The following is a 14,788-nucleotide window of genomic DNA, read 5'->3' as shown; positions in this document are numbered from 1 at the left end:
CACCAGCTGCATTAAGTACATTACACAGCCTTCAATGTTATGTCATAATTACGTACAATTCCGGCAAATTAGTTCGCAACGAGCCTGACGGCCCAAACTGCTGCATATACCCTGACTCTGCGTGCAAGAACGCAAGAGAAGTGACACAATTTCCACAGTTTAATATGGTCTGCTAACTTGAATTTATTTTAACTAAATATGCAGGTTTAAAAATATATACATGTGTATTGATTTTAAGAAAGGTGTTGACGTTTATGGTTAGGTACACATTGGTGCAACGACAGTGCTTTTTTCGAGAATGCGCTTGTAAAATCACCTGTTTGTCAAGGTAGGCTATGATTCAATGATAAATTAACAGGCACCGCATCGATTATATGCAACGCAGGACAAGCTAGATGAACTAGTAATATCATCAACCATGTGTAGTTAACTAGTGATTATTTTAAGATTTATCGTTTTTTATAAGATAAGTTTAATGCTAGCTAGCACCTTACCTTGGCTACTTGCTGCACTCGCATAACAGGTAGTCAGCCTGCCACGCAGTCTCCTCGTGGAGTACAATGTAATCGGCCATGATCGGTGTCCAAATATTCCGATTACCGATTGTTATGAAAACTTGAAATCGACCCTATTTAAATCGGGCATTACGATTAATCGGTCGACCTCTAGCTTGGACCATGTTAGTTTGTTGGTGATGTGGACACCAAGGAACTTGAAGCTCTCAACCTGCTCCACTGCAGCCACGTTGATGAGAATGGGGGCGTGCTCTGTCCTCTTTTTCCTGTAGTCCACAATCATCTCCTTTGTCTTGATCACGTTGAGGGATAGGTTGTTATTCTGGTACCACCCGGTCAGGTCTCTGACCTCCTCCTCTCTGACCTCTGACCTCCGTCTCGTTGTTGTCGGTGATCAGGCCTACCACTGTTGTGTCATCGGCAAATTTAATGATGGTGTTGGAGTCGTGCCTGGCTGTGCAGTCATGGGTTAACAGGGAGTACAGGAGGGGAATGAGAACGCACCCCTGAGAGGCCTCTGTGTTGCAAATCAGTGTGGCGGATGTGTTGTTACCTACCCTTACCACCTGGGTGGCCCGTCAGGAAGTCCAGGATCCAGTTGCAGCGAGAGGTGTTTAGACCAGGGTCCTTAGCTTATTGATGAGCTTTGAGGGCAGTATGGTGTTGAAAGCTGAGCTCTAGTCAATGAACAGCATTCTCACATAGGTGTTCCTTTTGTCCGGGTGGGAAAAGGCAGTGTGGAGTGCAATAGAGATTGCATCATCTATGGATCTGTTGGGGCGGTGTGCAAATTGGAGTGGGTCTAGGGTTTCTGGGATAATGGTGTGACCAGCCTTTCAAAGCACTTCATGGCTACATACCTGAGTGCTACGGGTCGGTAGTCATTTAGACAGGTTACCTTAGTGATCTTGGGCACAGGGACTATGGTGGTCTGCTTGAAACATGTTGGTATTACAGACTCGGACAGGGAGAGGTTGAAAATGTCAGTGAAGACACTTGCTAATTGGTCAGCGCATGCTCGTAGTACACGTCCTGGTAATCCTTCTGGCCCTGCGGCCTTGTGAATGTTGACCTGTCTAAAGGTCTTACTCACATCGGCTGCGCAGAGCGTGATCACACAGTCTTCCGATACAGCTGGTGCTCTCATGCATGTTTGTTATTTGCCTCGAAGCGAGCATAGAAGTAGTTTAGCTCATCTGGTAGTCTCATGTCACTGGGCAGCTCGCGGCTGTGCTTCCCTTTGTAGTCTGTAATGGTTTGCAGGCCCTAACACATCCGACGAGCGTCAGAGACGGTGTAGTACGACTTGATCTTAGTCCTGTATTGGTGCTTTGCCTGTTTGACGGTTTGTCTGACGGCATAGCAGGATTTCTTATACGCTTCCGGGTTAGAGTCCCGCTCCTTGAAAGCGGCAGCTCTAGCATTTAGCTCAGTGCGGATACTACCTGTAACCCATTGCTTCTGGTTGGGGTATGTACGTACAGTCACTGTGGGGACGACGTCATCGATGCACTTATTGATGAAGCCAATGACAGATGTGATGTACTCCTCAATGCCATTGGAGGAATCCCAGAACATATTCCAGACTGTGCTAGCAAAACAGTCCTGTAGCTTAGCATCTGCTTCCTCTGACCACTTTTATTTATCTCGTCACTGGTGCTTCCTGCTTTTATTTTTGCTTGTAAGCAGGAACTAGGAGGATGGAATTATGGTCAGATTTGACAATCAGAGGGTGAGGGAGAGCATTGTATGCGTCTCTGTGTGTGGAGTCTAGGTGGTCCAGAGTGCTTTTTCCTCTGGTTGCACATTTAACATGCTGATAGAAATTTGGTCAAACTGATTCAAGTTTCCCTTCATTAAAGTCCACAGCTACTCGGAGCGCCGCCTCTGGGTGAGCGGTTTCTTGTTTGCTTATGGCGGAATACAGCTCATTCAATGCTATCTTAGTGCCAGCCTCTGACTGTGGTGGTATGTAAACAGCTACAAAGAATACAGATGAAAACTCTCTCGGTAGGTAGTGTGGTCTACAGCTTATCATGAGATACTCTACCTCAGGCGAGCAATAGCTTGAGACTTCCTTAGATGTGGTGCGCCAGCTGTTGTTCACAAAAATACATAGACCGCCACCCCTTGTCTTACCAGACGCCACTGTTCTATCCTGCCGGTACAGCGTATAACCAGCCAGCTGTATGTTGATGTTGTCGTCGTTCAGCTGCCAGACCTCTCCGTGAAGCATAAGATGTTACAGTTTTTAATGTCCCGTTGGTAGTTTAATCTTCCCAGTAATTAGTTGATTTTTATTAAACAACCACACAGTCACAGCCCAGTCAGCTGGACAACATCAGAAATTCCTACAGATGGGCCCAAAACAGCACAGAAAAATACCAGAAAGCAACCTGTAACCAAAATATCCAAACACAACACAACTTTCTGGATACCACATCCACTCACAGTAAAGAAGGCATCAATCTGGCAGTACAAAACATCAACTATATATTCAGGCAAACGGCAAAAGAAGCACAACACAACATAAATAAATATCACGGATGACAACTAATTTGATGCAGATTGTAAAATTAAGGACAAAACTTAGAACACAGTCAAAGCAAAAGCACAAACCCAAATAATGGTGAATTACTCCGTCATTACTGTGAAACTTTAAAACTCTATAAATGTAACACTCAGAACCAACAAAGCACAGTACAACAGCAAGCAGCTGACACTAATTGAGGAGTCGATAAACACAAACAACTTCTGGCAAAATTGGAAAAAACAAAACAAAATCTGAACCAGTGTAACGGTTTTCTTGTGGTGAAGGAGAGGCGGACCAAAATGCAGCGTGGTGGTTATTCATGTTCTTTAATAAAGGAACTAGACGTGAAATAACTAACAAAACAATAAATGTGCAAAAACCTAAACAGTCCTATCTGGTGCAAACACAGAGACAGGAACAATCACCCACCAAACAGGCTACCTAAATATGGTTCCCAATCAGAGACAATGACTAACACCTGCCTCTGATTGAGAACCATATCAGGCCAAACATAGAACTAGACAAACTAGACATGTAACATAGAATGCCCACTCAGATCACACCCTGACCAAACAAAACATAGAAACATACAAAGCAAACTATGGTCAGGGTGTGACAACTAGAGGAATTAGCTATACAAAATGGTGACACATGGACAACCCATTTACAACACTCTACAACACCGTTCAAATTGGTGCAAACACAGAATAATGGCAAATTCATGAGTAGTTGAATGGATTAGAAAAAGCTATAAAGGACAATGAAAATAAATTGGACTCCCAAATTACTGACCAGGAGCTCTATAAGAAACTAAACTATTACTGACCAGGAGCTCTATAAGAAACTAAACTATTACTGACCAGGAGCTCTATAAGAAACTAAACTATTACTGACCAGGAGCTCTATAAGAAACTAAACTATTACTGACCAGGAGCTCTATAATAAACTAAACTATTACTGACCAGGAGCTCTATAAGAAACTAAACTATTACTGACCAGGAGCTCTATAAGAAACTAAACTATTACTGACCAGGAGCTCTATAAGAAACTAAACTATTACTGACCAGGAGATCTATAAGAAACTAAACTATTACTGACCAGGAGCTCTGTAAGAAACTAAACTATTACTGACCAGGAGCTCTATAAGAAACTAAACTATTACTGACCAGGAGCTCTATAAGAAACTAAACTATTACTGACCAGGAGCTCTGTAAGAAACTAAACTATTACTGACCAGGAGCTCTAAAAGAAACTAAACTATTACTGACCAGGAGCTCTATAAGAAACAAAACTATTACTGACCAGGAGCTCTATAAGAAACTAAACTATTACTGACCAGGAGCTCTATAAGAAACTAAACTATTACTGACCAGGAGCTCTATAAGAAACTAAACTATTACTGACCAGGAGCTCTATAAGAAACTAAACTATTACTGACCAGGAGCTCTATAAGAAACTAAACTATTACTGACCAGGAGCTCTATAAGAAACTAAACTATTACTGACCAGGAGCTCTATAAGAAACTAAACTATTACTGACCAGGAGCTCTATAAGAAACTAAACTACTACTGACCAGGAGCTCTGTAAGAAACTAAACTATTACTGACCAGGAGCTCTATAAGAAACTAAACTATTACTGACCAGGAGCTCTGTAAGAAACTAAACTATTACTGACCAGGAGATCTATAAGAAACTAAACTATTACTGACCAGGAGCTCTGTAAGAAACTAAACTATTACTGACCAGGAGCTCTAAAAGAAACTAAACTATTACTGACCAGGAGCTCTATAAGAAACTAAACTATTACTGACCAGGAGCTCTATAAGAAACTAAACTATTACTGACCAGGAGCTCTATAAGAAACTAAACAATTACTGACCAGGAGCTCTATAAGAAACTAAACTATTACTGACCAGGAGCTCTATAAGAAACTAAACTATTACTGACCAGGAGCTCTATAAGAAACTAAACTATTACTGACCAGGAGCTCTATAAGAAACTAAACTATTACTGACCAGGAGCTCTATAAGAAACTAAACTATTACTGACCAGGAACTCTATAAGAAATTAAACAATTACTGACCAGGAGCTCTATAAGAAACTAAACTATTACTGACCAGGAGCTCTATAAGAAACTAAACTATTACTGACCAGGAGCTCTATAAGAAACTAAACTATTACTGACCAGGAGCTCTATAAGAAACTAAACTATTACTGACCAGGAGCTCTATAAGAAACTAAACTATTACTGACCAGGAGCTCTATAAGAAACTAAACTATTACTGACCAGGAGCTCTATAAGAAACTAAACTATTACTGACCAGGAGCTCTATAAGACACTAAACTATTACTGACCAGGAGCTCTATAAGAAACTAAACTATTACTGACCAGGAGCTCTAGAAGAAACTAAACTATTACTGACCAGGAGCTCTATAAGAAACTAAACTATTACTGACCAGGAGCTCTATAAGAAACTAAACTATTACTGACCAGGAGCTCTATAAGAAACTAAACTATTACTGACCAGGAGCTCGATAAGAAACTAAACTATTACTGACCAGGAGCTCTATAAGAAACTAAACTATTACTGACCAGGAGCTCTATAAGAAACTAAACTATTACTGACCAGGAGCTCTATAAGAAACTAAACTATTACTGACCAGGAGCTCTATAAGAAACTAAACTATTACTGACCAGGAGCTCTATAAGAAACTAAACTATTACTGACCAGGAGCTCTATAAGAAACTAAACTATTACTGACCAGGAGCTCTATAAGAAACTAAACTATTACTGACCAGGAGCTCTATAAGAAACTTCAGACTCAAATTTAAAAAAGCATGTGGACCTGATGGCATCCTAAATGGGATGCTGAAAATTTCAATTGGCTATATTAAAACTGTTTAATTTGATCCTGTGTGAAGGTTATTTACCTGTCATCAAGGACTCATAACCCCAACCTTTAAGGAATGAGACAAATTTGACCCTAACAATTCCAGAGGCTGTGAACAGTAACCTGGGGAAGGTTTTCTGTAGTATTATAAATGTAAGAGTTCTAAACTTCCTTAATAAGCCCAATGTCTTGAGTAAAAGTCAAATTGGATTTATACCAAAACATCGCACAACTGATCATATTTACACCCTGCACACCCTGATAGATAAACATGTCCACCAAAATAATTCCAAAATATACACTTGCTTTATCGACTTTCAAAAAGCATTTGATTCTATTTGGCATACAGGACTGTTCTATAAAGTTATTGAAAGTGGTGTAGGGGGTAAAACATATGTCATCATTAAATCAATGTATACTGGCAATACATGCAGCATTAAAATTGGCAAGAAAATAACAGAATTCTTTAACCAGGGGCGGGGCCTTCATCAGGGTTGCAATCTGAGCCCTGAACTCTTCAATATTTATGTCAACAAATTTGCTACAATTCTAGAAAAATCCTCAGCCTTCTTTTGGCAGATGACCTATGCCTGCTGTCACCCACAGCACATGGCCTACAGCAGAGCCTGGACCTGCTAGAGCAGTACTGCCAGACCTGGGCCCTGGCAGTAAACCCCCACAGCACATGGCCTAAGGCAGAGCCTGGACCTGCTAGTGCAGTACTGCCAGACCTGGGCCCTGGCAGTAAGCCCCAAAAATACTAAAATAATGCATTTTCAGAGAAGATCCAGATCTCAGGGAATTAGACCAAAGTTCTCAATTGGTACAAAATATATAGAGTACTGCACACACTACAATTACTTAGGTTTAAATATGTAGAGTACTGCACACACTACAGTTACTTAGGTTTAAATATATGGAGTACTGTACACACTACAGTTCCTGAGGTTTAAATATATGGAGTACTGTACACACTACAGTTCCTGAGGTTTAAATATAAGCTCTACTGGACACCTAAATGAGGAAGTTAATGAACTGAGAGAGAAAAAACGCAGGGCATTCTACACCATTAACAAACCAATTCAAATGAAATAGCTATAAAAATGCCCTTTATGGCAGCGAGGTGTGGGAACCACTTGCAAAACAAGATTTTACCCAATGAGATAAACACCCCATTGAAATCCTGCATGGAGAGTTCTGTAAGATTCTCCTACATGTCCAGAGGAAAACTACAAACGATGAATGCAGGGCTGAATTAGGCCAATATCCACTAATAATACAAACTCCAAAGAGAGCAATTAAGCTTTGGAATCATCTAAAATACAGTGACCCCCTCTCATATCATTACCAAGCCCTGCAATGCCAAGAGCTGAGCAAAGAAAATAGTTTCCTCATCCAGCTGGTCCTGGGGCTGAGTTCACAAACCTGTTCTACTAACACACTGAAGCCTCAGGACCAGAACATCCAATCAATCAGAAAACAAGTTACAACAACAGTCAAAACTAAACTACATTACCTATTGGGAAACACAAGCACAAGCAAAATGCAGTGCTATCTGGCCCTAAATTCACCGTACACCTTGGCAAAGTATTTGACCATGGTTACTGTTCGAAACCTGTAGAAAAACCTTGACAACGTACAGGCTCAGTGAGCACAGCCTTGCCATTGAGAAGGGAAACCTGGCAGTGTCTGGCAGACCAATCAAGAGTCCTCTATAGGGATGTCCTCTATGCTCAACATGTCCTCTATGCTTATTGTGATTGTCCATTGATTGTATGGTTATTTTGACACTTGGTTATTGTTGTTACTGTTGTCCCGTTAATATTGTAAATATCCAAAATAAGCTTTGGCAATACGTACATTATTACGTCATGCAGAGAGAGAGAGAGAGAGAGAGAGAGAGAGAGAGAGAGAGAGAGAAAGAGAGTGAGAGAGGAGTGTATTTACCTGTTGGCAGAACTGTGGGTAATCTGGCTGTAGAGACGGAGAGAGGGTATAGGAGGAGGGACAGCCAGAGAGAACACCACATAGCAACTATTCCTCTGGTCTCCACAGTGATGTGCTGAGCTACTAGACCTGTCTCCGACTCAGGCATCGTACCGGTGCATCATGGGTATCCAACAGAATCACTGCCTCCGTCACCATAGAAACAACCCCAGATATACCTCTCACTGTCCTGAAACACAGAGACACAACAGACAGACAGTCAGTCAGTTAGTTACTCAGTCAGACATACAGACAGCCAGTCAAACAGTCAGTCAGCCAGACATACAGACAGTCAGTCAGTCACAATCCCTAATTTTCCTAAAACACATTATTTGCTGTCAGTGTCAGTCACTCAGTCATTCAGTTAGTAATTCAGGCAGTCAGACTCAGTCACTCAGTCAGACATACAGGCAGACAGTCACTTAGTCAGTCAGTCAGACATACAGGCAGTCAGTCACTCAGTCACTCAGTCAGACATACAGGCAGACAGTCACTCAGTCAGTGAGTCAGTACAGTACAATACAATACAAAGAATACCAATCTTTAAAACAGGGTTAGTTAACTGTTATGTAGTAGGTAGGTAAGTCTGGAGGCAAAAGAAACTCACACCTGTTTAGGAGAGGTGTTGGCTAGCAGAGTAGAACACCTGTTTAGGAGAGGTGCTGGCTAGCAGAGTAGAACACCTGTTTAGGAGAGGTGCTGGCTATCAGAGTAGAACACCTGTTTAGGAGAGGTGCTGGCTAGCAGAGTAGAACACCTGTTTAGGAGAGGTGCTGGCTAGCAGAGTAGAACACCTGTTTAGGAGAGGTGCTGGCTAGCGGAGTAGAACACCTGTTTAGGAGAGGTGCTGGCTAGCGGAGTAGAACACCTGTTTAGGAGAGGTGCTGGCTAGCGGAGTAGAACACCTGTTTAGGTGAGGTGCTGGCTAGCGGAGTAGAACACCTGTTTAGGAGAGGTGCTGGCTATCAGAGTAGAACACCTGTTTAGGAGAGGTGCTGGCTAGCAGAGTAGAACACCTGTTTAGGTGAGGTGCTGGCTAGCGGAGTAGAACACCTGTTTAGGAGAGGTGCTGGCTAGCAGAGTAGAACACCTGTTTAGGAGAGGTGCTGGCTAGCAGAGTAGAACACCTGTTTAGGAGAGGTGCTGGCTAGCAGAGTAGAACACCTGTTTAGGAGAGGTGTTGGCTAGCAGAGTAGAACACCTGTTTAGGTGAGGTGCTGGCTAGCAGAGTAGAACACCTGTTTAGGTGAGGTGCTGGCTAGCGGAGTAGAACACCTGTTTAGGAGAGGTGCTGGCTAGCAGAGTAGAACACCTGTTTAGGAGAGGTGCTGGCTAGCGGAGTAGAACACCTGTTTAGGTGAGGTGCTGGCTAGCAGAGTAGAACACCTGTTTAGGAGAGGTGCTGGCTAGCGGAGTAGAACACCTGTTTAGGTGAGGTGCTGGCTATCAGAGTAGAACACCTGTTTAGGAGAGGTGCTGGCTAGCAGAGTAGAACACCTGTTTAGGTGAGGTGCTGGCTAGCGGAGTAGAACACCTGTTTAGGAGAGGTGCTGGCTAGCAGAGTAGAACACCTGTTTAGGAGAGGTGCTGGCTAGCAGAGTAGAACACCTGTTTAGGAGAGGTGCTGGCTAGCAGAGTAGAACACCTGTTTAGGTGAGGTGCTGGCTAGCAGAGTAGAACACCTGTTTAGGTGAGGTGCTGGCTAGCGGAGTAGAACACCTGTTTAGGAGAGGTGCTGGCTAGCAGAGTAGAACACCTGTTTAGGTGAGGTGCTGGCTATCAGAGTAGAACACCTGTTTAGGAGAGGTGCTGGCTAGCAGAGTAGAACACCTGTTTAGGTGAGGTGCTGGCTAGCGGAGTAGAACACCTGTTTAGGAGAGGTGCTGGCTAGCAGAGTAGAACACCTGTTTAGGAGAGGTGCTGGCTAGCAGAGTAGAACACCTGTTTAGGAGAGGTGCTGGCTAGCAGAGTAGAACACCTGTTTAGGAGAGGTGTTGGCTAGCAGAGTAGAACACCTGTTTAGGTGAGGTGCTGGCTAGCAGAGTAGAACACCTGTTTAGGTGAGGTGCTGGCTAGCGGAGTAGAACACCTGTTTAGGAGAGGTGCTGGCTAGCAGAGTAGAACACCTGTTTAGGAGAGGTGCTGGCTATCAGAGTAGAACACCTGTTTAGGAGAGGTGTGGCTAGCTAACACAACGTGCCATTGGAACACAGGAGTGATGGTTGCTGATAATGGACCTCTGTACACCTATGTAGATATTCCATAAAAAATCTGCCACTTCCAGCTACAATAGTCATTTACAACATTAACAATGTCTACACTGTACTTCTGATCAATTTGATGTTATTTTAATGAGCTTTTCTTTCAAAAACAAGGATGTTTCTAAGTGACCCCAGACTTTAGTAGTGTATACTCCAGTGTGTAATATAGTATTCTGTGGTAAACTATAGTATTTTTTCATGTGGGGTTTGAGACGTCTTTTTGTAGGTTTTCGTATTATCATCTTTTGTTTGTCACCCAAGTCCCATTTCCAACACTAGTTAAGGAACGTAATTCCCTTTTTATGAACTGTTCTCTTGACCTACAATTAATAAAGTGCTATTCACCTGCTATACACCTGTTATACACCTGTTATTCACCTGCTATACACCTGTTATTCACCTGTTATACACCTGTTATACACCTGTTATTCACCTACTATACACCTGTTATACACCTGTTATTCACCTGCTATTCACATGTTATTCACCTGTTATTCACCTGCTATACACCTGTTATTCACCTGTTATACACCTGTTATACACCTGTTATACACCTGTTATACACCTGTTATTCGCCTACTATAAACCTGTAATTCACATGTTATACACCTGTTATACACCTGTTATACACCTGTTATACACCTGTTATACACCTGTTATTCACCTACTATACACCTGTTATTCACCTGCTATACACCTGTTATACACCTGTTATACACCTGTTATTCACCTGTTATTCACCTACTATACACCTGTTATACACCTGTTATACACCTGTTATTCACCTGTTATTCACCTACTATACACCTGTTATTCACCTACTATACACATGTTATTCACCTGCTATACACCTGTTATTCACCTGTTATACACCTGTTATACACCTGTTATACACCTGTTATACACATGTTATTCACCTACTATACACCTGTTATTCACCTATTATACACCTGTTATACACCTGTTATTCACCTGCTATACAACTGTTATACACCTGTTATACACCTGTTATTCACCTACTATACACCTGTTATACACCTGTTATACACCTGTTATTCACCTGCCATACACCTGTTATACACCTGTTATACACCTGTTATACACCTGTTATTCACCTACTATACACCTGTTATACACCTGTTATTCACCTGCTATTCACCTGCTATACACCTGTTTTTTCACCTGCTATTCACCTGTTATTCACCTGTTATTCACCTGTTATTCACCTACTATACACCTGTTATACACCTGTTATTCACCTGCTATTCACCTGCTATTCACCTGCTATACACCTGTTATTCACCTGCTATTCACCTGCTATTCACCTGCTATTCACCTGCTATTCACCTGATATACACATGCTATACACCTATTATTCACCTGCTATTCACCTGTTATACACCTGTTATTCACCTGTTATTCACCTACTATACACCTATTATACACCTGTTATACACCTGTTATTCACCTGCTATTCACCTGCTATACACCTGTTTTTTCACCTGCTATTCACCTGTTATTCACCTGTTATTCACCTGTTATTCACCTACTATACACCTATTATACACCTGTTATACACCTGTTATTCACCTGCTATTCACCTGCTATACACCTGTTTTTTCACCTGCTATTCACCTGTTATTCACCTGTTATTCACCTGTTATTCACCTACTATACACCTGTTATACACCTGTTATTCACCTGCTATTCACCTGCTATTCACCTGCTATACACCTGTTATTCACCTGCTATTCACCTGCTATTCACCTGATATACACATGCTATACACCTATTATTCACCTGCTCTTCACCTGATATACACCTGCTCTTCACCTGATATACACCTGCTATTCACCTGCTATTCACCTGCTATACAGCTGCTATACACCTGCTATTCACCTGCTATTCACCTGTTATACACCTCCTATTCATCTGCTATACATCTGTAATTCACCTGTTATTCAGCTGTTATTCACGTCTTCAGATTTTTTAATGACGGTGTGGTGGAGGTGTCTACAGATACACCATAGTAATGAAGCTATTGGTAAGAGCTGGATAAATTAGTAATCTGTTTGGAGGAGGGGAATGTGCACATAGCAATTGTTTTAGATAATTTTTCCTTGTGCTCCCTGGAGTCTAATGCGAAACCCGCCACCTGGAAGCAAACTGAAAATTATATCAACCTGGAACTCAGACGTAGCAGGATAAACCTGGAGCCTGGTGTACGGTTCACAACGACTGGACCGCTGTCATACAGTTCCATGATTAGTGAGTTTTAGGGTTTATAGGACTATTGTTCAACCCCTGTTGTACACTTTCTTCCACTTTCCAATATTTCATGGATTGCACTTGAACATGACAACTTTCAGGATGAATCAAACCACTGATTCATCAAGACTTTCCTAACCTCAAAATGTGCCTCAATAATCTCCAAGATCAGAGTATTTTTAAATCTACCAGTTGGTGCTGAAACGGAGACAAAGATGCATAGATATGTTTATTTCATTGATCCCTATTTTCTGACCCCGTTCTCTCCATGTTTTCCAGTGATTCTGTCCACAAAATTATAATTAAAGGTGCACCGTATTTAAAGGGATGGCTTAAGATAAAATGTACTGAAAACTCCATTGAATGAAAACTCCACAAGAAATTATGTTGGCCAGCAAAGAGGAAGGTTTTCAGCAGTTGAATTATATTTATTCAGTGTGCGCAAGGGAACCACGCCTGCAAAGCCTGTTACACACCTTCAAGGTAAGTCTGGAAAACAGGTGTAATTTTCTAAGTCAGAATCGGGCCCCCACTGAACATTGCCGACCCAATTGCGCTGACCCAACCAGAGAGTCAAGCAAGAGCTGTCTACCTGAATCCCTGCCATCCCCAGGTACACCCACATCCAACACTGACAGCACATTCAGTCAATGCACATGAGGTCAGGTTACCAGACAACTAGAGACTTGATAAGTAATAGTAGGTTTGTTTAGTCGGCTCTGTAAAATAAAGATGAAGCTCGGCCCTTACGGAACTGACGTGGCCTGACTTCAGTCTATGTAGTTGGCTCTATACACGCCTTTGGTCTGTCTGTCTGTCTGTCTGTCTGTCTGTCTGTCTGTCTGTCTGTCTGTCTGTCTGTCTGTCTGTCTGTCTGCTGTCAGCTATCTCAAATCAAATTAAATTCAATTGTATTAATCACATGCGCTTACAGTGAAATGCTTATATACGAGCCCCTAACCAACAATGCAGTTAAAAAATATATATGCAGGAGTTTTATGGCTTGGGGGTAGAAGCTGTTTAGAAGCCTCTTAGACCTGGACTTGGCGCTCCAGTACTGCTAGCCATGTGGTAGCAGAGAGAACAGTCTATGACTAGGATGGCTGGGGTCTGGATGTCAGAAAGCTTGGCCCCAATGATGCACTGGGCCGTACGCACTACCCTCTGTAGGGCCCTGCGGTCGGAGGCCGAGCAGTTGCCATACTAGGCAGTGATGTAACCAGTCAGGATGCTCTCGATGGTGCAGCTGTAGAACCTTTTGAGGATCTGAGGACCCATGCTAAATCTTTTCAGTCTCCTGAGGGGGATTAGGTTTTGTCGCGCGAGCATAGAAGTAGTTTAGCTTGCCTGGTAGGCTCGTGTCACTGGGGAGCTCTCGGCTTTGCTTCCTTTCTAGTCTGTAATGGTTTGCAAGCTCTGCCACATCCGACGAGCGTCAGAGCCGGTGTAGTACGATTCGATCTTAGTCCTGTATTGACTCTTTGCCTGTTTATGATTCATCAGAGTGCAAAGCAGGATTTCTTATAAGCTTCCGGGTTAGAGTACCACTCCTTGAAAGCCACTCCTTTAGCTCAGTGCGGATGCTGCCTGTAATCCATGGCTTCTGGTTGAGGTATGCACGTATGGTCACTGTGGGGACGACGTCATCGATGCACTTATTGATGAAGCCAGTGACTGAAGTGGTGTACTTCTCAATGCCATCGGAGGAGTCCTGGAACATATTCCAGTTTGTGCTAGCAAAACAGTCCTGTAGCTTAGCATCTGCTTCCTCTGACCACTTTTATTTATCTCGTCACTGGTGCTTTTAGTTGTTGCTTGTAAGCAGGAATCAGGAGGATGGAATTATGGTCAGATTTGCCAAATGGAGGGCGAGGGAGAGCTTTGTATGCGTCTCTGTGTGTGGAGTCTAGGTGGTCCAGAGTGCTTTTTCCTCTGGTTGCACATTTAACATGCTGATAGAAATTTGGTCAAACTGATTTAAGTTTCCCTGCATTAAAGTCCACAGCTACTCGGAGCGCCGCCTCTGGGTGAGCGGTTTCTTGTTTGCTTATGGCGGAATACAGCTCATTCAATGCTGTCTTAGTGCCAATCTCTGACTATGGTGGTATGTAAACAGCTACAAAGAATACAGATGAAAACTCTCTCGGTAGGTAGTGTGGTCTACAGCTTATCATGAGATACTCTACCTCAGGCTAGCAATAGTTTGAGACTTCCTTAGATATCGTGCACCAGCTGTTATTTACAAATATACATAGTCCGCTGCCCCTTGTTTTACCAGACGCCGCTGTTCTATCCTGCCGGTACAGCGTATAACCAGACACCGCTGTTCTAT

The 14,788-nt window shown here is 42.6% G+C and overlaps 1 protein-coding gene across 4 annotated transcripts in view; it reads right to left on the bottom strand.

Moving 5' to 3' along the window:
- Positions 1 to 14,788, bottom strand: part of fgfr3 (fibroblast growth factor receptor 3) — a 223,665-nt gene that overhangs the window by 189,343 nt on the left and 19,534 nt on the right. For all 4 annotated transcript variants that reach the window (XM_036962310.1, XM_036962309.1, XM_036962312.1 and 1 more), the window contains exon 2: positions 7,889 to 8,117. In XM_036962310.1, coding sequence (XP_036818205.1) covers positions 7,889 to 8,036 — 148 coding nt within the window. In that variant the 5' untranslated portion in view covers positions 8,037 to 8,117. The remainder of the gene's footprint in view (positions 1 to 7,888; positions 8,118 to 14,788) is intronic.

Source organism: Oncorhynchus mykiss, chromosome 25, assembly GCF_013265735.2.
Source record: "Oncorhynchus mykiss isolate Arlee chromosome 25, USDA_OmykA_1.1, whole genome shotgun sequence".
In the NCBI taxonomy this organism is placed as follows: Eukaryota; Metazoa; Chordata; class Actinopteri; order Salmoniformes; family Salmonidae; genus Oncorhynchus; species Oncorhynchus mykiss.
Note: the sequence above shows the minus strand (reverse complement) of the source record. Positions and strands in the feature narration are given on the sequence as shown.